The sequence below is a fragment of the Syngnathus floridae genome, chromosome 11, assembly GCF_059516105.1.
Source record: "Syngnathus floridae isolate MCC-2025c chromosome 11, RoL_Sflo_1.0, whole genome shotgun sequence".
Classification (NCBI taxonomy): domain Eukaryota; kingdom Metazoa; phylum Chordata; class Actinopteri; order Syngnathiformes; family Syngnathidae; genus Syngnathus; species Syngnathus floridae.
The window spans coordinates 10,438,968-10,460,656 of NC_142423.1; the positions used below are offsets into that span (position 1 = coordinate 10,438,968).

Below are 21,689 nucleotides of genomic sequence, written 5' to 3' on the forward strand. Positions count from 1 at the left end.
ACTCTACATTTTCCTACCGATCGGAAACGGCAGATCTTTCTACGGGAGGTTCAGTTGTGTTTGATCGTTGTATCACCATTCTCTGGTTTATCCAAAACGGGACATATTTACGAACTAAAAATATACCCAGAAGGTCTTTGAAAATTCAAAATTACCTCTGCAGTGTCTGCTTTCTTTCAAATCATTACATGTAAAGATTGTGTCTTACCTCATCAAAATGTTCATTTATTCTGCGTCACACTGTGGCAGGCAATGATTATTCAATATCTGTACCATCAGTCACTGGTATGGCTTACAGCTAAAATGAATGACTTCATTACAGCGAGGCCATATGGGCTGCATGCACTTACAAGAATGGCCTAATTACATCATGATGTTTCTCAATTTGATGTAAATATTCATATATTTATCATGTGATAGAGTTGAACATGCTGTTTTTAGGGACGCAGCACTAAATCACTCTCCTCCCTCCCAATATGTTTAGTGTGAAGAAAAATTACAGATAGCTCTTTATAAATTCTCCTGGGATTGTTTTTAGTTTTGTTAAACTTTCAGACACCCCTGACATCACATAGAGCCCTCATTTAAATCACCTTGTGTCTTAGAAGAGGGAAATTTATTTGTTTTATTGCTTTCACAGCAAATGCACAGCATTTTAGATTTGAAGTGTGTTGAACTGTACTACAGCACAGCCTGTGAAGAGTTAAGGTATCATACCATTCAGAAAACAGCCAAAATATTCATGAACAATGTGTATTTAAGAGTTGCATAAAAATGTTGAACCATCACATCATCCTGTACACATTTACAAAAATGTTTGTCTTGTTCTGCAAAAACATTAATCTTTTAATCACTCAATTGATGAAAACGCCATCATTTACCAGTAAACGGCATGATTTTCCTAAAAGCCATATTGTTTGCTTAATATGTAACAAATTAAAACCAAAAAATACCAACATACTTGCTATTTTATACTTTTTACTTTATCCTATTTTTCTGAACATAATCAAATATAGTTATGCTATTAAGTGGAAATGATTGACTTTGCCATAAAAGCTGCATGCTTTGCAGTCCAATGTTCTCTCTAACATGCATTTCTGTCCAGGCTGCTCAGTACATTATGATTAAGTCAGCAACACCAAAGTGTTTGTCGCACATCCTCAAAGATATTAGGTGAGTACATGTTTTATTTCTAATGTATCATTTTCAACTGGGGTTGACCTGTTTTTAGAACCATGTTTAAATCCCGCTGACTTTGTCACGCTGTTACTATGCGGTGACTGTCGACTGTTTGGCTGGAAAGTCACCTGACACTGAACCCGCTGAAGTTATTTAGCGCGGCCCGACCTACTGTAGGTGCTCGCATTGTCTCCATCCCATTCATGGCATGTAGTAGCCGAGTGGGAGGAGAGTGGGTCGATGCTCTCGTAGGAGTGACACCGGATGGATCAACAAGGTTTAATATAGACGCAGGAAGGTCTGCATTGGCGAGGTGAACATATCTCCCCGACCAAAAGGCTATGATCCAGTGTCACGCCATCAAAATATGAAATATCATCATCAGCGTTATTATGAATGCACTGTGGCGGCTTTGCGGCGCAATCAAAGCCTTCCTGGGCGGAAATGTGCCGCGAAATCGGTGAAAGACACTCGCCGGTTGTGATGTCACGCAAGGGTGTGTGTGCAGGTGTTTTCATTTCTTAAAGTAGACTCAGGTCACAGCCAGTTATGGCTCACCGGTTTTCTGAAGCTGTGCCGTGATTGGTTGTGACCTGAGACTCGGTAACTGTGATGTCATTTTCAGCCGACAGTATAAGTTACAAAATTGCCGCCCATTGAAATGGATAAAAACGGATGAATTTTGTTACTTACCTCATGTTCAACAAATGCAATATTAATCAGAACACTGTATTTCAACTACTCGGGGCACATACAACATATTTTAAAGAAAAACATTTTTGGTTGACTTCCCCTTTAAAAAAAGTAGCATTTCATACAATAAACACGACCCACGCTGTCATCATTTACATTATTTCTGTATTGTTTCACTTGTTTTGGCCTCTTGTAAAAAAAAAAAAAAGAAAAAAAGAAACCACATACTTTCCGTTGGCTCTTATTCCTCAGAAAAAATGTCGATGCTTCACATTTGGCCACTTTTTGTCACATCCATTTAGTAACCCCTCTTAAAGCCCCTTGAGAGATTCTCTGTTGGGCTTAGAATGACTTCAGGCTGCATTAACCAGATGTTGAGAAGTCCCAATTTGAGGCTCCGTCTTGGCTCATTTTCATTTCTTGTACACTATTTAGAGTTCAAGGAATGCTCGCTCAGTTGCACTGTCCAGGAAAAAAACAATCTGACTATGTTTTCCATATTTTACCCCAAAACACTTGATTTCCTAATGAAAGTAATTTACAACAAAATATGTAAGCTTAGGCCATCAAAATTACATGTTCCTACCATTAAAAACTATATTACATACTGGAAACCTTTATATATTCAGGTAGAAAATACTTTGCACAAAGAAAATTGTATTTCATCAACAAATACAATCTTGCAACGAAATTTACATGATTTATCACAAACAATGCAAGATTGTAAACAAAAAACTCCATTATTCCAAACCATATTTATAACCATATGTATATGTGTGAAATGCTGAAATAGGAAAGACTTTCTAACTTGTCAGAAACTATTTCAGATGTCTTTTTCTTTGCCAGATGAGCGGTCACATTTAACCAAAGTAATTCAACAGGAATGCGGGTCTGTAAAGCATTCCGGCAAATAGTGACTCATAATAGTCTTTTTTTTTTTTTAATGTATTTTTGGTCAGCACATCTCTTTTTTTTACAGTGCATCAACAAAAGGACCAAATTTTTGTTCATTTTTGTTGCCTTATAAAACCTTGTTACATTCAAACTCTAGAGAGAGTTGCTGTACTTTGAGAAGTCTATTGATTTTGCGTGATATAAGATTGTGGATGAGGTGAAATGATCAAATGTACATTCATTTAGTTGTCCAGGTTGACACTGGACTGTACAGTTTTGCTCCAGAATGCTTTGGTATCTTGAGATTTCATTGTACTCTGCACAGATTTTAGGCAGCCTATGCCAGATGTGGCAACTCAGATCCAGAACGTAAGCAAATTGCCAAAGAAGCTCCAGTTTTGGCTCATTATTATCTGAATGGCATACTCACAGCTCTGTGGTTTGTCGGATTTAAGTTTTGTCCATTTCAAACTATTTCCGTGATGGTTGTGGGTTTCTTTCACACCGGTATACCAACCATTCTGTCCCCACTACTTAAAAAAGTCATTGATTTTTCTCACTGCAACGCAGAAATTGCGAGGCCAACACATAGCCTGCCAAGGTTTTGCAGTTTTTCTTAACCGAAATACTCTGAATATTTGGAAATTTACTTTGTGACCACAACGAAAACATCCAAGCATGGAACGAGAGCAAAAAAAAAAAAAAATGAGGCTTGAGGTTGTGCGTGTGCAAATGAAAACAAGCAAAGATGGAAACAAAGACAAGGGACCAGAGGTAGAAACGAACAAGGTTTTCAATGAGGCGGCAGAAGTGAATGTGCAAAAACAACAAGTGTCCAACATCAACACAAGACGGTGCTTTTTTTCGCTCTCTCCCCTGGGGATTTTCGCCAAGAAGTCCTCACTTGTTGGAGAAACAATTGCAGCCGTTTCCAGAAGCTCTCTATTGCTTATTAAATGGAAAGTCTGTTGATGTTTGCCTAGAATAAGATGGATTTGCTAAACATCAGGGCTATTATCACTCAGCTCAATGTTTGCAATCGTTTTTTAGAGAACTATTCGCTGACAAACACATTTTTGTGACTGATCAGCAGCGGGGTGGAAGATTCCAGTAGATTCCCTACAGGCAAGGGAGGCTCCTTGCAGGGTTGAAGAGAACGTTACAGATCGTTATTGGCGGTGGTGGAATTTACCATCTGATCAGCTGCTAACTACTCAACGTAAGATGCTAGATTCAGATATACTGTGCGCTACCATTCAAATGTTTAGGTACACTTACAAAGAAAGTTTGCTATCATGTTAACCTAGACTGTATTTCTGATTATCTTCATTGAAAAAAAAAATCTTAATCTGGGGGTTGACTGCTTGAGTATGTATAATACAATTTTCAGCAAATATTTCAAAATTGCCACAAATGATTAAAGACATTGAAGCTGCTCACAATCCACTACTGGACATATTTTCCAGTTTTAGCATCAGTCATTAAAGATCCTTGGCCAAATGTTTCTTGTGAAAAATCCCACAATAAACACCACGGCGGGATGACCTTAGGTGAGGTCAAGTCAATCGGGTTGCTTGTGGGGCTTGCAGGTGTGAACGTCCACCGTGTCCTCGCAGTCGTTGCACTGGACTGTGCAGCACCATTGGAACTTGCACTCGCACTGGGTGAGGCGTTTGACGCGCATTGTGTCGTAACCTCGGCCGCAGCACATCACCTCGCAGCCGTCGGTTCCCCGCGATGACTTGTTGCAAACACGACCCGCCGTGCCCAGGGAGCCTACCGAGCCAAAATATGTCGGTTAATATCATGGGGTCACATCCACTCACATCTCCAGTTTGACGTTTCAAAATAACTACCGCTGAGTGTTTCTTATCGCCACTCTACCACTCATTATTCACGGGCGGAATTGTCAGACCAAGAATCTTATTTATACTGGAATATATGTGAGAACAAAAACGTGCAGTCAACAGCGAAATGTTTGTAGCAGTTACGGTTTCCCTTAGACCTTAATAGAATTTACTCGCTATGTCATCCAAGGACTCGGCACTCTTAACAGTCAAGTAGTTTGTGGAACTACTTACTGTCAAACTATTTACACTGTAAGATATTTCACACCAGATAACCCAAGAAATACTCGGCGTTTGTTTCTAGATGGAACTCGAGCAGTCGTTCTTTCTCCACTTCTTCATTGTTTAGTCAAATTGTCCACAGTGTCAATGTTGGAAGATATGTGACACCAGATTGTTCAGATAGTTGAGGTCAGTCAGAGTCTGTTTCCAGTTGACGCTGCCGTGGTCATCATTCTTAAATTTCTTCAAATCTTGAATAGAATGATTTGAAAATGTCACACCAAGATTTATATCTATCATTTTGTGAAAGACAGGCCAGAAGGGGTGTTAAGTTGTTTTCATGGGTTCGTCAGCCATTTTTGGAGTCTGTCCTCTTGCAGCCACAATTGTAAAGTAATCTTTTGCAGACTGTCAGGCAATGATCTCACAATGTCAAACCAAGACGCTCAAAATCTCCATGACTGAAGTCAGTTATCAGCTTTCCCACAGAGGTTACATTCCCAGACAGGTCATTTGACTGACCCCAACCCAAACTGTGCTCAGGTGTGAAGATCAGATGCCACCAATAATGAGCAAGCATCCCTGATGTAAAGAGAAGGGATAAGAGAAGATATTTCCCTCAGGCTGAGAAGGGATCCCTGCCTAAAAGTGACCAAAGGAAGGATTTGAAAATTAAGCCTGCATGTATCCTCGGGCAGTGAATTCCTACACAATAGAGATTAGTGGTGAGGAGGCATCATAAGCTCCTTTTAAGATCACTTTTTAACAACCTGTCCTTTGAGTCATTACATCAGGTGTCAGCCCAAAGCCAAGGAGGAGTGAAGGTATTAGTTTAAAAGTGCACCGCGTCATCAAGCAAAGAACTGGTGAGCGCCTTCACGCTCTGTTGAAGAGACTGCATGTGAGCAGGGAGACGGATACTTAACAAGGCAAAGCAAACGGCAGGAATTAAAGCGGATGGGAAAGGGCATACCGATGGACTTTAAGCTGTGATGGAATGCGAACCTTCACTTGACGCCTTGGGTTTTCATTTTGTTTTCCACGGTAATGTGGCATCAAGCGAGTGCCTGTTTAAACCGCAAAAAGTCAGTCTTAAACCCTAAATGCCAATTGTAGCAACATATTCCTGAAAACTACCCTGGTCAATAATGACAAACTTAATGGACACCTCCTGAGGTACTTCTAGGAAAACCAGCTCGACTATCGGTTATTCTGCTCAAGTAGCGACACTTCATCCCATACTAAACAAATTTGCACATTTGTTCACACAGATTCCCGATGGCATTTTCACCTCCAATCTCAAGTCACTATTATTCTTTAGCAACAAATCCCACACCTCAAATAATACTATCCATGTTTTCCTGATGTGCTAGTCGAAGTGTATGCCGAACGTTTGTGATACCTGCCGCTCGGTCCATGAGGCAGTAGTCCGGCGAGTTCTCCACATACACCAACTCATTCTTGGCACTCCCTTTGAAGTCAGTTTCCATGAAGCCTGTGCCATCCTGGTTCATTGTCACCTCCACGGCCGTGTCGTATTTCTTGCGGAGGTAGTCGCCCGTCCGCCTGAAATCGGACATAGCCAGCCAGCAGGTCCTCAGGGAGCAGGAGCCACTGACACCGTGACATTTGCACTGCAGCTTCATGAAGCGCTTGACGGCCTGCAGCAGAGGTCAGAGTTGACGGGGCGTTAAGCTTGCCATGTTGGCCCGCGGCCAAGGTGTGAATGACCCTAAGAGGTAGGTCACTTCTTCTTATAGAGATCCTCTTTCGAGAGGAAACAATGGGCTATGGGACGTATACATGAGAGCGTGAGGGTAAAGGTCTATGCAAGTACGAGACCAACAAGTTAAGGCTCCAGCTACTGCCAGTTATGTTTGTTAATACATGAAGCCATCTGCCATCGTCATGTAAGGGTAGAAAGCTCTTGAACGAGGTCTCTTAACAAGGTATGAATATTTTTTCAGAGCTTCCTACGAATGTGTCATCTCCACCCCAGATTTGGATGACAGCTATCGGATAGTGAGTACACAAACGTAACAGCAGTTTTATCAAAACTAGTCAACAACTCAAACGCAACTTGTTATCAAGGGTCGACACCTAATGTCATTGGCATAGACCACGCAGATTGGGTCTTCCGAAGCGTGCAGTCCTAGAAAACCGCTATTGGCAGACCCCAAAAGATGCTAATGTTAGCTAATAACAACTCAGAACCTTACAACAACTCACCATTCTTCCGCAGCGATTGTTATGCAGAGTCATGAGTGCCCTGGCATCCTTCACCATCCTCTCTGGGGCGTCCACAAAGGCCTTGGCGAATTTGATGCCATAGTTGATGTTGTCACTGCATCCCCCCCAGTCAAAGTTGCCCCGGTGGTCGCTACCTTGACCGCGCTTGTGCCCGTCGCAGTTGCAGTTCTTGACGTCGCCCTGACTGCACGCACGGGTGATGGCGTAGACCACCCCTGCCGACGAGATGGCGTACACGAAGGCTGCTTCTCTGCTGCCTGTCCAGAAGAGGAACAAGTGGGACTAAATGCCGTAAATTTACCAGTGAGTACCTTTTTATGTATACTGTTTGGTTGGTTTAGTGTTGTGGCACTGGGTGACATAGTACAGATTGTAGTTTAGTCTGGACAAAATAGTTGGTTGGAATTGTCCGATTTGGTTGGTTCTTTAGTACAATCCATAGTTCCTTACAGCAGCATATGTCCAGTACATGGAGAAATCAGTCCATGTATGGAGGATTGAAGCGGCATGTCAACCGTGACATCACAGCACGGCCGACTCTCCTTTCACCCTTTTCTTCGTGTGCACATGTGGATACTTTCTCAGTCATTGAACTTTGTTTTCATTTGAGAAGATTTGGGGGTTTATTCAGGCCCCCCACTACACACACCTCCACCTCCTGTCCTTATTCCAGCTCACGCAACCAAGCAGAACACAGGCGATATGTCAGGCCGTCAAGCTTTGTCCGGATGCCAGAAACATCTCCCCAAATATTTACATCTCCTATTACGGTTTATAGATTACCAGTGTGGATCTCTCAATTGTTTTTTTCCAAGAAAAAAAATACATGTTCCCGCTTTCCCTTATCCCCACGAGGAGGAGAAAAAAAAAAACACCTCTTTGTGTTTATACAGCGGAATTATTCATGAGACATCCATTCATTATGTGCTTATCTGATTGTAGCAGAGACATTTACAAGGGTGATCAACTGGAGTGTCTCACACACATTGGAAAAAAGCCACATTCCACATCCCAGTTGCGCCGACTCACTTCGCAGCATCACCCTGCCAAACACGGTGTGATCGTGCTCCATTGTGCTACAGTTCCAGCGCTGGTGGCGGAACTGGTGCTGGCATTCCTTGATCCACTCCTTGGCACCTTCGCCGATGGACTGCATCAGGTCCGGGTGGCGCTGGCACAGCTGCCGTTGCTTGTTGACCAGGCCTGAGATGTTGCCGCAAATCACCCGAGCACCCAGCGTGCCGATGTACCTGCGTGACGGCGAGCGGTGGTCATTTTGTGGCATTGCAGAAAGCGTTGAAATGTTTACAGTTGAAAAGCAAATAGGAATCTGTATTTTTTTTCTACTTCAATTGATTGAATATTATCACGTTTAGTAACGATCAGAGGCCTGTCGGGAAGTCTTATCAATCACAAATCAATCACCATTGGAGTGTAGGGGAGGCAAATGGCCACCTGCCTCAAGTTGGATGACATCGCTTGAAAGGGGCTCTGGATCTTCACCCACCCAAATCAAAGATAGAAAACCTCTTGGAGACTGGTCTTACGTAAATGAGTTGCATGACAGCAGGATGGGAGTTCAAAACAGCTCACACATAGCTCACATGGTTCCCCTTGAATGCTAGTGCTAAAGCATTTTTTTTTTAATTGAAATGAACACGTCTTCAGTTTTTTCCTATTGTTGACTTTTAAACCGGACTCTGGTGCTTGTGTTTCCTGGCCCTGAAACGGCCCTTGGTGGATGCCACATTCAAGAGAGCTTATGAAATTCTCCTGTTCAGTGACCAAGTACCTCTATTGCTTCCTTCTCCACTCACTCAACTGCAATGCTTGAAAGGGGCCAATTCCATACCGTTGTACGGTACAAGTAACCATCGAAAACTCGAGACGACATCCTCACAAGAGTCCCTCGAATCGCTGCGCGTCACCCAGTTTCCACTCCCGTTATGGCTGTGACTCCTCGGAGCATAACCGTGTGGCCCCATGTTAAAAGTTGAGCAGGGCCGCTACTTATGTTTATTGTCTTGTTCACAGCAGCTGAGCCAAAAGACACTTGAGAACACACACTTGGACAGAGAGAGGCGCCTGCCTAATGGTGGTGGCAATTGACGGAATGGATGGTGTGTTTACAAGTGCCTGACTACCATCCAAGTGTGAAATTAAACAACCAAGTAAATTGTTTGTAAGCTGCCTATACAGTATATGAAAATACACTTTGGCCTCATTGTGATGTAACATTGGGGCGAGTTTACATAATAACCACACACTGTGTTGCATTGCCCATGACTTATTCAGCTCAGATCCAGAGCCACTTTCAAGTGACTCGACAATGTCCCACCATTTCCAACCTCCCCCTTCCACACACACACACACGCTTTAATGCTCACTGAACTGTGTTTGTGGGTTTTTTTTGTCTTGCAGGCAGGCCATTTAACAACTGATCAAGGCTCATTTGTTCACGCACCAGCGCCCACACCTGACGCTAAAGATGGATGGGACAGGATAGGGGAGATGATGTACATCCTCCACCACACCATTCATCTTCATCAAGGGATGGGCCAAAATATTTGGTACACCTGAACACACTCTTGCTGAGATTTATGAAGATGTTTTTTATTGTGCGTGTGTTTGAGGGCCCTCTCGTGGAACTCAATGAGTAAACCAAAATATAAGGAACAGCCCTTAATTTCATTGTCATTAAAACTATTCATTTGTTTGTTTGAAAATTTTATCATATATTCATAATATAAATTCTGATTAATGTATATTAGTTTAATAATAATTAATATTATTTCGGTTTATCAGTTTTTTTTTAATCATTGCTATTTTTTTCAGAAAATCCTTACATTTACTGGTTTAAGTATTTAATTTGTATTATTTATTTATTTATATATTATATTATCCCTTGTCTATTTTACCTCATTTGTTTTAGATTTTGGGTAATTTATCATAATACGATTATAATATTATAGCTATATTGTAATCTTTATTTTTAAATAATATTTTTTCAGTGCTATGTTAATTTCTAGTATTCCTTTAACATACTATAAATAATTACTATTTAATTTAATGCACTTTCCAAGTGCATATTCCTGAAATTGTCTTCTCAGCATGCAAATAGGATGACGGAATATTCCTACACATTTGTAGATCCATGTAATCACACATGCAATCGGAAAGTGTTAAATAAATATAAAAATATATTCTGTAGCTCGTTCAACTCGATTTCAATGGTCCCTCACCACCAGGAGGAATCCACTCTTGGCGTGCAGACGAGCAGCAGCCAAATGAGCATGTACACTTTGGCTTTGGAGTTTCCACGCAGCGTCCTCCTGCCCATCGTAGAGTCCGGAGATAGTAGTCTCATGTTTGGTCGCGGCTCGGTGCTAATCCGACGTCCATCGTTAATGACGCCCCCCCCAAAAATCAAATCAAAAGACTTTTAAATACTGTGATGAAGCTCCATTAGCGGGTCCCAGTGTTCCGTGCGTAGGTAAGGTGCCGCGTAATTCAAGTCAGGATCAAATTGCAATTAAAGCGCGATTCAGTCATCAAAATTATTGCGCACGTTGAATAGAATCGGAAAAAAAATCTAATGATATATACTGTATGTATATCCGTAGTTCGCGACAGAAGATGCGCAAATACTCTGCAACCACGCGCACACGCGCAGCTCCTGCGTGTCAAACGTTTGTGATGGGGTTGACACACCCACCTTCTCCGCCCCCCCCCCCCCCCCGCGACCAGCCCACATAAGAACCGAGCCCACCACCCACCACGTCCCTTTTTCTTATAGTTTCAAAGATATCACTACCAATAAGAAATAATCAAGTATTTATCAAAAATAATACATACATTTTTTAAATTAGAGATCACACAAAAAAATCAATGAGAAAACAATTTGGAGATATGACAATCATAAGAAGCCAAAAGCTTTGTTTTGTTGTAGATTTTAAAATGACTCAAACAAATTTGAAACAGGTAATTTAAATAAATTATGGATATTGTTTCAAAATAACAAGACCATAATAGAAAAATTCTATATTGTTTTCCATAGTAATCTAACTGGAATCATCAAAATAAGAACTAAGCATCACCAAATTAAAAGCGAATATTCCATGGAATAACATTTAATAAATGTTATAAAATAAACAAATAATATGACTACAAAAACTCCCAAGTGATTGCCTAATAAGACAATTTTTTCGTCATCGTGTGGGTAATGTCCTGTGATGTGACATCGTGACGTCATCATTTGTTCATCCTAACCGCCAGCTGCGCTCTTCCAGGGGCTCCCAGAGGCAGGCAGGGGGTCCAAGAGCTCCTATTCTGGGCTGCTCTCATGGCCCTGAGCTAAATTTGGGGGGCGGAGGGAGACCCGTCGGATGTTGGGAATGTCAGACGGGTGGGGCGGAGAGGGAGGACAGTAATGACAAGACCTCCTTGAACTCGCCGCAGTGTCATCATTTATCTTCATTGTAGAGCAGCTATTGTGCAAAGTCGTAAAGCAAAATGGTGACAGTGGTGATCTTCTTCTCGGGACTTTATTTATAACAGTACTTCTCATCAGTTCTTCTCCAGTCAACACGCCCCTGCCCAAATGCCACAGTTTTGTGATATTAAAAGAAATTGCCCCCCAAAAAGCATTTTGCATACTTTGCAAAAGTGCACACACCCTCATAACTCAGAATGTGCCTGTGTTCAGAATTGACCATTGCCATTCAAACGAAGGTAGTGCACACCTGCTGATTAACTGTAATCAAAATTCAGATATTCTAGTAGGCTTTCCTTGCCAGCCTTGATTATCTGTCGATCAGTCTGTCTGCGTTTTGGCTCCTATTGACCCATGACCTTTATTAGGACAAGTAAAATTGACAGAAGTATCTGAGTATTGTTGAGGCTGCTTGAAAAATGTTTGTGACTAAATCCAATACTGCCCCCTAGAGGACATTTGGTAGAAGTGCAGCTAAAATGTATTTGAGCTCCTGACGCTACTATTTCCTTTTAACAATATTTATATTTTTATATGTGGAAATACATTCATGAAAAATACTGAACAGGTCTTTTTTTAATGCATAAATAATACATAATTGGGCGGAAAGTCTTTTTTGGTGTACTCTGAAAATAATTTCACTTAAAGACTAGTTTCAGGTGACAGCACTTAATATATTCCATTGCGGCGGCTTTACAGTTTTCTTAAACATTTTACATGCTGACCACAGTTGAATAACAAACACGTCGTTGGGTTTCATTTATTAACCCTTCTAGTGTATATAGAAGAGGAATGTGATACAATGAGTGCACAAAAATACCAACTTGGCTGTAATATTAATAATCTCTTAAAAATACATAGAACTGTACTGTGTTTGTGACTGTGTATAATAATATGTATGATCTTCATCATAACTATATATACATTTAAGTCATATAAAACTATATTTCTATCATATACTGCAGTAGATAAGGAACCTTTTACAGGAAAAAAATTAACTGTACAGTTTTATAAAAATAAAAGAATTAAAGACTGCATATTAAGAATAAGAATACATATATGTACATTGTTACGGAGAGCAATAGAACATACAATATAGAAAATATTCATGGTTCACTAATTAAACTTAAATTTGTCTGTTGAGAGCCTATCCTCAATTGTTTTCTAAAAACTGACCTATTTGCATTTTTTTTTTTTTTTGCTCCTTCTTTAAAGGTTTAAGAAACTCTGCACTAAACAAAAAGTAGCATGCTAATTGGTCCCTGTGAGGCATGTGGAAGTGATACATCTAGACTGTGAAAGGAGTTCTTCATGTCAGGGATTTTAACCTGCGTTGTTAGTGAAACTTGCATACAGTTCTCTTTGTGCTCAGGCTAAAGCAATATGAAAGTATTGCTTTTGGAGCAAAGAACTATGTTGAAGTGAGTTACAGAACTTCATGTAGCTGTTTGCTAACCCTGTTTTGTGGCATCTATAGGTAATTCTTAACCATTTGGGGGAGGAGGCATCAATTCATGGCTAGCAGCGTAATCCTGCAAATAGTGACGGATTATTGTTTTTCTCTATCAACAACCATGCATATTTCTAGACTGACATAATAAATACAAAAATCATACGGTCATATAACAGTGTTTGATGTTAATTAGAGGAAAGAACCACGTCCAGTTCTTTGACGCCGTCTTGGGCGGAAGTGATTCCGCAGCCTCCCGAATGGGGGGCGTCGTTAAAATGGCCGCCCGACCTCGGGACGGCAGCCGGTGAAGTCGGAGCTTGAGCCAGGCCAGGTTTCTTGGGCGGGATAGGTGGAGGGTTTCCCCTGTCTGCCCTGGGGATGGTGGGCGAGCGGACACCCTGAGGAGGGGCTGCCGCCCGGCCCGCGGTGGGGGACAGGGGGGCCGCCAAGCAGCGGTAGTCGGTACCGAAGGGGGAGTGGTTGACTGTGGAGAGTTTGGGTGCCTGCTGCGTAGTGGTGGTGAAGCGGGAAAGGACTTGGGTGACGGTGCTACGGGCCATCTGCTTGCTGGACTCTGCTGGAGAAGGTGTAGGGGAGGTGCTGGTGGTTGGCTGGGTGGGCTCGGGGTCATTGGGCGCCGTTTGGAACTTGTGGCGGGCGGCGTGGAAGCGCTGGTTGATTCCAGCCTGGTAGGAAGACTTACAACCCGTCGGCATGCTGGGATGTTTGGATAGGACGGGCGAAGCGCACGGGGAGGAACTCTGCTGAATTGGAGGATTCCCATTTGAGGGTCCGCCACTAGAAAGCTCGTCGGCCTCCGTCACATAATGGTGCCCGTTGACTTTTGTCTCCCCGGCTCCCCGGTGACCTTCGTCCTCGTTGTGTTCCAGTTTGGCTTCTGTGGTCTTCTTTTTTAAAGGAACCTTTGTGGCCCACTGCACGCCTTCTTCTTGAACATCTGCCACCACATTGATGTCACTCAGCTTCCTCTGAAGCTCCTCCACCTTCCAAACAAACAACAATGATGATCAATAGGGCTCCACCTTTGGGGACGATAATAATAATATGATTTGTTGACATGAGCTGCTGCACCACCTGCTGCTGCAATCTGGCGCAGTGTGCCTCCTCCCTCTTGAGTCGCGAGCGTAGCTGCTCTCGCTCCGTGTCGAACTCGGCCAGCTGCTCCTCCACCCTGGCTTCCATCCTCAGCGCTCGCCTCCTCTCCTCCTCCAGTTCCTCCTTCAGTGCCTGGAAGGCCTCCCGCTCCTGAGCAACACCCATAAAGTGAGGCAATATTCAAAAACGATATTTTAGAATTGAAATTTATAACAGAGAGATCCACCTTGTCCAGCTTGCGGCCGGCCTCGGCGAGGCGGTGGCCCTCCTCCAGGGCTCTGGCGCTGGCCCACTTGCACTCTTTGGCCAGGGCGCAGGAGAGCTGCTTGTGCTGCGCTCGCTCTTCCTCCAGCTGATCCGTGACGCGCCGCTGTTCTTTTTCCAAGCGCCGAACCTGGCCACGTTCAAAGTCCAGCTACAGAAAGACAAGAGTCATCCACATGATCCAACTTGTTGATGGTGACATATGATGGTAAATGAACTTTTGCTGAGTCACCTGCTGTTGTAAACGTTCCCGCTCCTTCTCCAGGATGTAGGTGACGTCATCGCCCTCGGCCGTGTCCTCGGCGTGTTTCCTCTTCTCCTCCTCCAGATCCATGATCACCTAAATACAAGACAGAGGTGAACACGGCATTTTGATCAATATTGCAGAATATCAATTAAGCAGCAAAATTCACCCTGTTTTTATCCACCTCAACGAACGTCATTATCAATGGACAGCAAGTGTAAGAAAAAAAAAACTTTTTGTACTCATCATTGCCTGTGCTTTACTGTACTGTCCATCCAAACAGACCCACCATTCTGTGCCTGCTTTCTGCTGCCGCTAACTGGGCCAGCATCTTCTCCTGCATCCTCCTGCAGTGGCTAACTACCAGCTTGAGCACCACCAGCGGGTTGGAAGTGGCCGCGTGTTCCTTGCCCCGGTGATCTCCCACCACCTCGCCGTCTCTCTGCAGAGCCAGGAAGGGGTCGCTGAGGTCGTAGCGGCCGTAGCGCTCCTGCACGAAGAACTCTTTGCGCTGAGCCTGATGATGACACAGGTACTTCATTGTTACACTTCACAAAAGAGCAGCGGTGACACGAGGATGAAACAACAGATGGCCAGGGCCTGTTTCCGGGCCGAGAGCCAGGCGAGATGTCTCGAAGCAGGTGACGCAGCGCCGAGATGGTTCACGGCGTGAACAGGTCTCAACAAAAGAGGATCAAGAGATTACAGCGAACACCATCCTCTTTGGAAGAGTGACGACGGAGTGGACAGCGTTGTAAAAGACGGTGGGTGGCACGTCTGAGGTTAGCTGGGCACAACGATTGTTTCTTATCAGAAATGAAACTAGAGAAACAGACCATAAGCGCGCCACATATTTTTAATTCAACATTTGCTAATTTTGTTAATAAAACTGAAAACCTTTTCCTATTTTGTGTAATTTGAGTGACTGAAAAATGCGGCGGAGATGATGAAGATGTCGGGACTGGACATGAAGCGTCCCGTGAAGAGTCTCCCCTCTCACAATCCTTCCATGTTTTCTACAGATTCATCAAAGTTAAGGCTGAGTGCATCTTTTTTTTTCTCTTTCAATTAGTCATGGAGGTCACTTTAAAAAAAAGTAGATGACAAATTTTGTTTTTTTCTGTAAAAGCGGCCCACATCCTGTCAGTGTGCTTATGTGTCATTTTAGCAAAGATCTTAGGTCAGAGTTTCCATTCTGGGTGTTTGTGTTGCACAAGGACACCCTTAATCATGAACGGTGTTCATCACTGCGACTCGAACAAAAAAAAAAAAAAAAGAATCCATGCTTAGTTTGCACCTATTTCCATTCGTCTGCTCTGTAAAGCAAGGGACTGGCAGAATACCCCCCCCCCCAAAAAAGCATTTGAAAAGTAAAATAATTTAAAATTACGATGAGGACAAACCAATGTTAAACATGACATAGAAAACCTTGCTAATCTCGTCGTCGAAAATTATTAATTAGACTACGCACTTGTAAATTTCTGAGCACTTGTGTTTTCTATCTGAGGTTTTGTGTGTCTGCTCTTGGAATCATCCAAGGTATGAACTGCAAAGCCAAACATCAGTGCTATAATTCACGCCTGGATCACTGGTAGCAATAGCCGCCATGTGAAATTTCATATGCGTGTTTGGGATTTTGCACAAATGAGTCCAATATTCCCTTTCAGTGGCTACTGCAGATCTGTGGGCCAAAGACGAGCGTTGCCAGGAGAAGTAAAAGAAAAAAAAAAACCCCAACAACTTCCCTTTCAAAGTCGAGCAGCTGCAGAAGTGACTCATGAAAGGGGGAAAGAAAATGCAGCAATAGTTTACAATTCCATACATGTGCAAAGAGAGGTGAATTATTTTTTTCAATGAATTTCAGTAACTTGACTGCATCTTACTTACCAATTATTTTTCTTTTTCAAAGCTAAAAGAAGCTTTTGCCATTGTGGTGATTTGTGGATTTTCCATTTCTCACATGAGAACGACACGGTCTATTATCAGAAGTAGGGTTTTTTTTTTTTAACTGCGTGGGATGGTCTAAAAGAATTTGGGCTGATGTTGTTCTCCTGATAATCATCTTGTTAGCACAAAGAACGCCAAGCATTCCTTAATGGTATTTAAAAAAAAAAAAAAAAAAATTAAAAAAGGGCAGGAAGTTTGTTCTCTTCCTTTTATTTAATCTTCACATCCAGGGAAAATATCAATTAGAGAGAGAACAAGGTCAAACATAATATTAAAATGAATACCGGTTCTAAGCAAAAAAAAAATAAATGTTTGACACTTACTTTGAGCAACTGCATAAACTAATCTTGTCAGTCATTTTACTGCAAGATATGACAGAAATTAAACATTATATAAATTGTAGTGGATGACTTATCAGGTGACTACACCATGGAGAGAAAATTTGAAGAAGTGTGCTTGATAAATGAAATTCAAAAGGAAAACAGCACACACAGCAGCAAGCCAATTAGGCCAAGTGTAATATAAAAATTCAACACAAAAACAGCTAAATAAAATATAATGTTGATGCATAAAAGCAATTCAAAATTCAGGGATCTGTTGCAGTGTACAACCAACCTTAATACTATATTATAGTTCCAGCTTGAAAATATCAATGTGCCAAAAACGAGCTATATAACATAGCAGCTAAATAAACATTTTTTCAAATCTTTGTAAAACCAAGAAAAAGGCTTATAACTTTGGGAGAGGTTGAAATGTGGTCCCAGTAGAGCTCCAAGTCCACGCTCGTGACACGCCGCAGGCTAAGTGGTGACCACTTTTCCTCAAGAGAGCCTTTCTCAGGAGTCGTTGGACCCTCCACAGTGGCTCATTGATGCCAAACCGGCTCTGAATGGGTTAACAGTTTGGCTGATGTTTATTGCTCGCTCGGAGTCATCGGACACCCGGCGACTGGATCTCTTCTTGCCTTAGATGGCCACGTCCCGGGAGGGAAGCAGGAATGCGGTCTGGAGGTCTAGACATAACACTCCAAACACTTTTCGCAGAGCACGGGGGGATTAGAATAAACGTTTCCGCGGAGGTGTGGGCACTATTTGGTGGAATTTCCATTGCTCTCTCTTTCTCTTGCTAGTTCCTTTTTATTAGGTAAGAAAATCTCTTAAGTAGACAAGCGTGTGAGCCTACAGCAGAGCAAAGGACTGTGGGAAATAAGCAGGGAATCCTTTAATTGAAAGGCAGCATTAATCCCGCTCAAAGTAAGACACAGCCAGGTCGGGGCGAGCCGCTATGCGTCAGACACGACAGAGGCTTTGTTGCACTCGGCCGAGCCACGTTTCCCCATTAAAGCTCATAAGAAGGCTGATTTAAGCAGTTATGAGGCAGAATCTCCAAGGATGCAAACACTCAAACATAGGCGGCTTTGATTGGACAATCTTCTTGTTGCAACGCATCAGGAACAACAGGAAGTGGAGGCAGTTTTTACAGCTACTTAGCCTAATTGTCTTGGCTGGAACTGAGCATAAACCGGATGCGAGTGTTGAAACGTATTTAAAGGGGAATTCGGAGTCTTTCAAATGGGCCTAGTAATATTGTTCAAGTAAAACTATCAGGTCGTTGCGGCCCATCTCCAAATTGTGATTTTTTGTTAGTTGTGTTTGTTTGTTCTTTTGCCCAAACCCACCACTGATTGCATTAAAATAAACAAATATGAATAAATAAATATGAATGTATATATTTAAATAATTATAAATAAATAAACAAATAAATAAACACATTTGGGAGATACAATATTTTTTAACGGGCGAAAAAGTAGCTTAAGTACCTTAAGAGTGTCAATGACCATGTCTCGTGCTTCCAGTTCTCCCTCCAGGATGCTAAAGAGCATTAGCAGCTCCGGCTTGGTCAAAGTGTCCATGTTCAGCTTGGACTGTTAGGAAGACAAATAACGTCACAACATCTTCTAAATATTGCAGCTCTGCACAGAGCGTTTCACCAATGCGGAACGAACATAATGAAAAATTGTATTTGCACAAAGAAAATGCCTCCCAATTAGTAAAGATTGTACCACTAACTGCAGCTGAGTGGAAAGGAGTAAAAACAAAGACACACGGCTGTAGTATATTTAGTTACATAATCCTCATTTATTTGCGTAGATAAAAGGGGCTCCCGCTAACATCGTTCCTCGAACAGACATTTGGTCGTCTCTGCAGTCAAATAAATAAACACCCGCAACCATAAGATGGTTTCTGTGCTCCCGTCAAATAGACGCCAAGGAGCAATCACTTTCCAGACGTTGTGTAAGAAAATACAGTTAACCCTTCTAATAGATGCACTGCACTGATTAATTGCCAGAAGTGTCATCAAACTTAAATAAATACACACCGCCCTGCAAATAAATGCTTCCTCCTACCCTTGTGGGAAAATGATGTAACAGGTGTGGGTGTAATTACTTTGGAATATGCCATTCCCACCAAGCATTACATATTACATGAACAATGTTTTATAGTGGGACTCCCAACTTGCCCCAAACAGACGCCTGGCACAATTTGCCATGGTGTAAATAAACACCCCTCAACCACTGCATGAGAAAAGACTGTAAATCACATCATTTTGGTTTCTTCGTCCCATTCAGAGCGGTTACAGTAACAATTTTGCGTGCGTGTGTGAAAATGCCGTGTGGTCTCTTTGTAGCGTGGCCGCGCTGTAATCTCACAGCTGTGTTGCTTCTGCAGACCAAACTTCCCGCCAGGTTCCAAGGCTGTCAAGCATGTGCGGGCTGACATTTTTTTTTCTCCCCCATAGAGCCACGGCTTCTCCGACGACAACTACCTGAGCGCTGACCGTGTCTGCCACCTGTCACGCAAGTGGCTCAGGTTCAAGAATATTATCGAATGGCACTGGAGATGGATCTGCGTGGATGATAAGCATGGATTGGGGCCGAGGCCTTTCTCCGCAACTTTCCACATCATGAAGTCATCAGGAGAAGGTGGGAGGGGGGCGGTTGCATAATGAGAGACAGCAGCGGCAGCCGGCCTCACTTCATATGAAAGCTGCAAGATTTCCCAGGCATATTTTGTAATGACATGGTATGAAGAGCTTTGCTGAGATTGAACGTTCATGTCCCTACGAGAAGCACAAAGTGGTCCAGCAATCTCCAAAATTGAACAATACGGTCTTTTTATGATGTGATGCCATAACAAATGGGCGCTAATAGTAGCAGAAAATAGTTTGGGAATATCATAAAAATTCTGAACTGTAAACAAATGCCAACTAACAGTATAATTCAAAATTTTCAGAATTTTCAAAATAAAATATATTTCAATGTTTTTCTTCCTCCCCAATTTTTGGGAAATGTATTTTTACGGAATTCAGTGAAATTTTTTGGCTTTTTTTTCCATTGTTCAATTTTCATCCCCAAATTTCAGAAACCTTAAGAAGGTCATTCTGGGTGAGGTGTCCCGGCTGGCCCACTCTGAGCAATCCATGACTGATCTGCTCCAAATTACAAGACAGCAAAGCATGGAGATGATTAGCCAGCTGTTAGTTTAAGATCCGATGACTGCATATAGTTGCTTGAGTGACACTCCGTCTATGAGTTTTCTTTTACGCCGTAAAATCTGATCCCACTCACCAAAAGAAGGCCCGCAGTGTTCTTGCCATCACTCAGCCTCAACCGCAGGGCGAAATGCTAATTAAATGCCGTTTTGCATGACGGCCCTTGCGTTTACTTTTTACAAGCCCCATTTGCTTATTTCACAGGCCTCCCTGATCACAAAAACAATCTTGTGATTTTTCTTTTGAACACATCCACACAAATATTGCTGCGTGTTTCTTGCCTTCACTTCCGCCCGTCAGCTCCCGCCAAGTTAATCTTTTAATCGGGGGTTTGTCTGAGGCCAGGTGACTGACAACACACACAGCAGCGTTGTCTATAAATGATCACATTGTAAGGCAGCACAAGAAAAAGAACTGGAGCCTATCCAGAAGCAAGGGCCACCCTGGACTGGTCGCCAGTCAATCTTAGATTGACATTGTGGCATTTTAGAGTTTTTGATGAACTTAACATGCATAGTTTGGGGAAGTGGAAGTAGAGTACCGAGAGAAAAGGCTGAATGCTGAAACTCCAACCATTCAAACCAGGAATCTCTCAACTGCCACCATTCTGCCCTCTGCATTTGGCACATTCAGGAAAAGTTACATAATCAGGTCATAATCAACTCTCAGTGAGTTTTATGATGATGTTATGATTACCTCAGCCAAGGCAGTCATATTCTATTGTTTTCGTTTTGTGCTCCAAAGAAATCTAACTATTTTAACCACTTTGAAGTATTTTTAGAAGTTGGTATTTTGAAGCAGATGCAATAAATAAGGAATATTTAGTCTTGGTAGAAGCCTGGATGACGTTTTACTTTTGTAACTTCTTAATAATAACTTTTGTAATAACTTAATAACGAGAAATGGCATTTTGTCACACATTTGATTCCAGAGGCATAAGCTCATGTTTGATATACACAAGCATGTAAATTTGTGTTGTCATCATCATAATCATTATTTGTTATTGTTGTTGTTGCTGTTCTTCAACAACAAACCTGTTTTTGTGCAGCAGGCATAAGCAGATGTCTCCCAGCTCAATTGGAATTAGACAATATAATTGACTTATACTCTCTCAAGACTACTTGTTGACGTCCAGATGGAGACAACTGGGACGTCCGCGGTGGGTCAATTAGACAAGCAGTCAAATTCAAACTTTTTCTTGCCTTTGTTGATATCAGCTTTCTTTTCTGCAGAAATGTGCAGAAAAGACAGACAAACGGTTTCGGCCTGCCTCGCTGTCTAACTTAACAAACTTGCCTCATTCTTTTTACCAAACAAAACGATCAAGCGAACGTGCAATAAGAAAACACTCGCGTTTATCATCTGCAGCGACATTTCAACATCGATTTACCTTCATGTGGTCCTTAGAGTTCCGTTAAAAAGTCCGACATGAACTTTTCGCCTCCTTTTCACCTTGATTTGAGTCGTCTTGATTCCGAAGCGAGCGGATCCCGGAGTTGGATGGAAGTGTCGTTTAACTGACAGTTGTCCTAGCCA

The 21,689-nt window shown here is 42.3% G+C and overlaps 2 protein-coding genes and 1 long non-coding RNA gene across 3 annotated transcripts; 1 reads left to right on the forward strand and 2 right to left on the reverse strand.

Moving 5' to 3' along the window:
• Positions 1–569: 569 nt before the first annotated feature.
• LOC148391024 (protein Wnt-2b-A-like) lies at positions 570–10,787 on the reverse strand. The gene is made up of 5 exons (XM_088388579.1): positions 10,328–10,787; positions 8,115–8,335; positions 7,065–7,342; positions 6,238–6,496; positions 570–4,542 (listed from the first exon to the last, which is right to left on the reverse strand). Exons 1-5 carry the CDS (start codon positions 10,450–10,452, stop codon positions 4,328–4,330), a joined length of 1,098 nt encoding a protein of 365 aa, XP_088244705.1. The 5' UTR covers positions 10,453–10,787; the 3' UTR covers positions 570–4,327.
• Positions 10,788–11,615: 828 nt separating this feature from the next.
• LOC148391025 (CTTNBP2 N-terminal-like protein) lies at positions 11,616–21,689 on the reverse strand. The gene is made up of 7 exons (XM_088388575.1): positions 21,544–21,689; positions 18,421–18,525; positions 14,944–15,171; positions 14,643–14,750; positions 14,373–14,561; positions 14,126–14,296; positions 11,616–14,034 (listed from the first exon to the last, which is right to left on the reverse strand). Exons 1-7 carry the CDS (start codon positions 21,547–21,549, stop codon positions 13,216–13,218), a joined length of 1,626 nt encoding a protein of 541 aa, XP_088244701.1. The 5' UTR covers positions 21,550–21,689; the 3' UTR covers positions 11,616–13,215.
• LOC148391026 (uncharacterized) lies at positions 14,386–19,924 on the forward strand. Its single transcript, XR_015861151.1, has 4 exons — positions 14,386–14,605; positions 14,676–14,767; positions 14,938–15,186; positions 15,244–19,924. It is a non-coding gene; the product is annotated as an uncharacterized LOC148391026 (long non-coding RNA).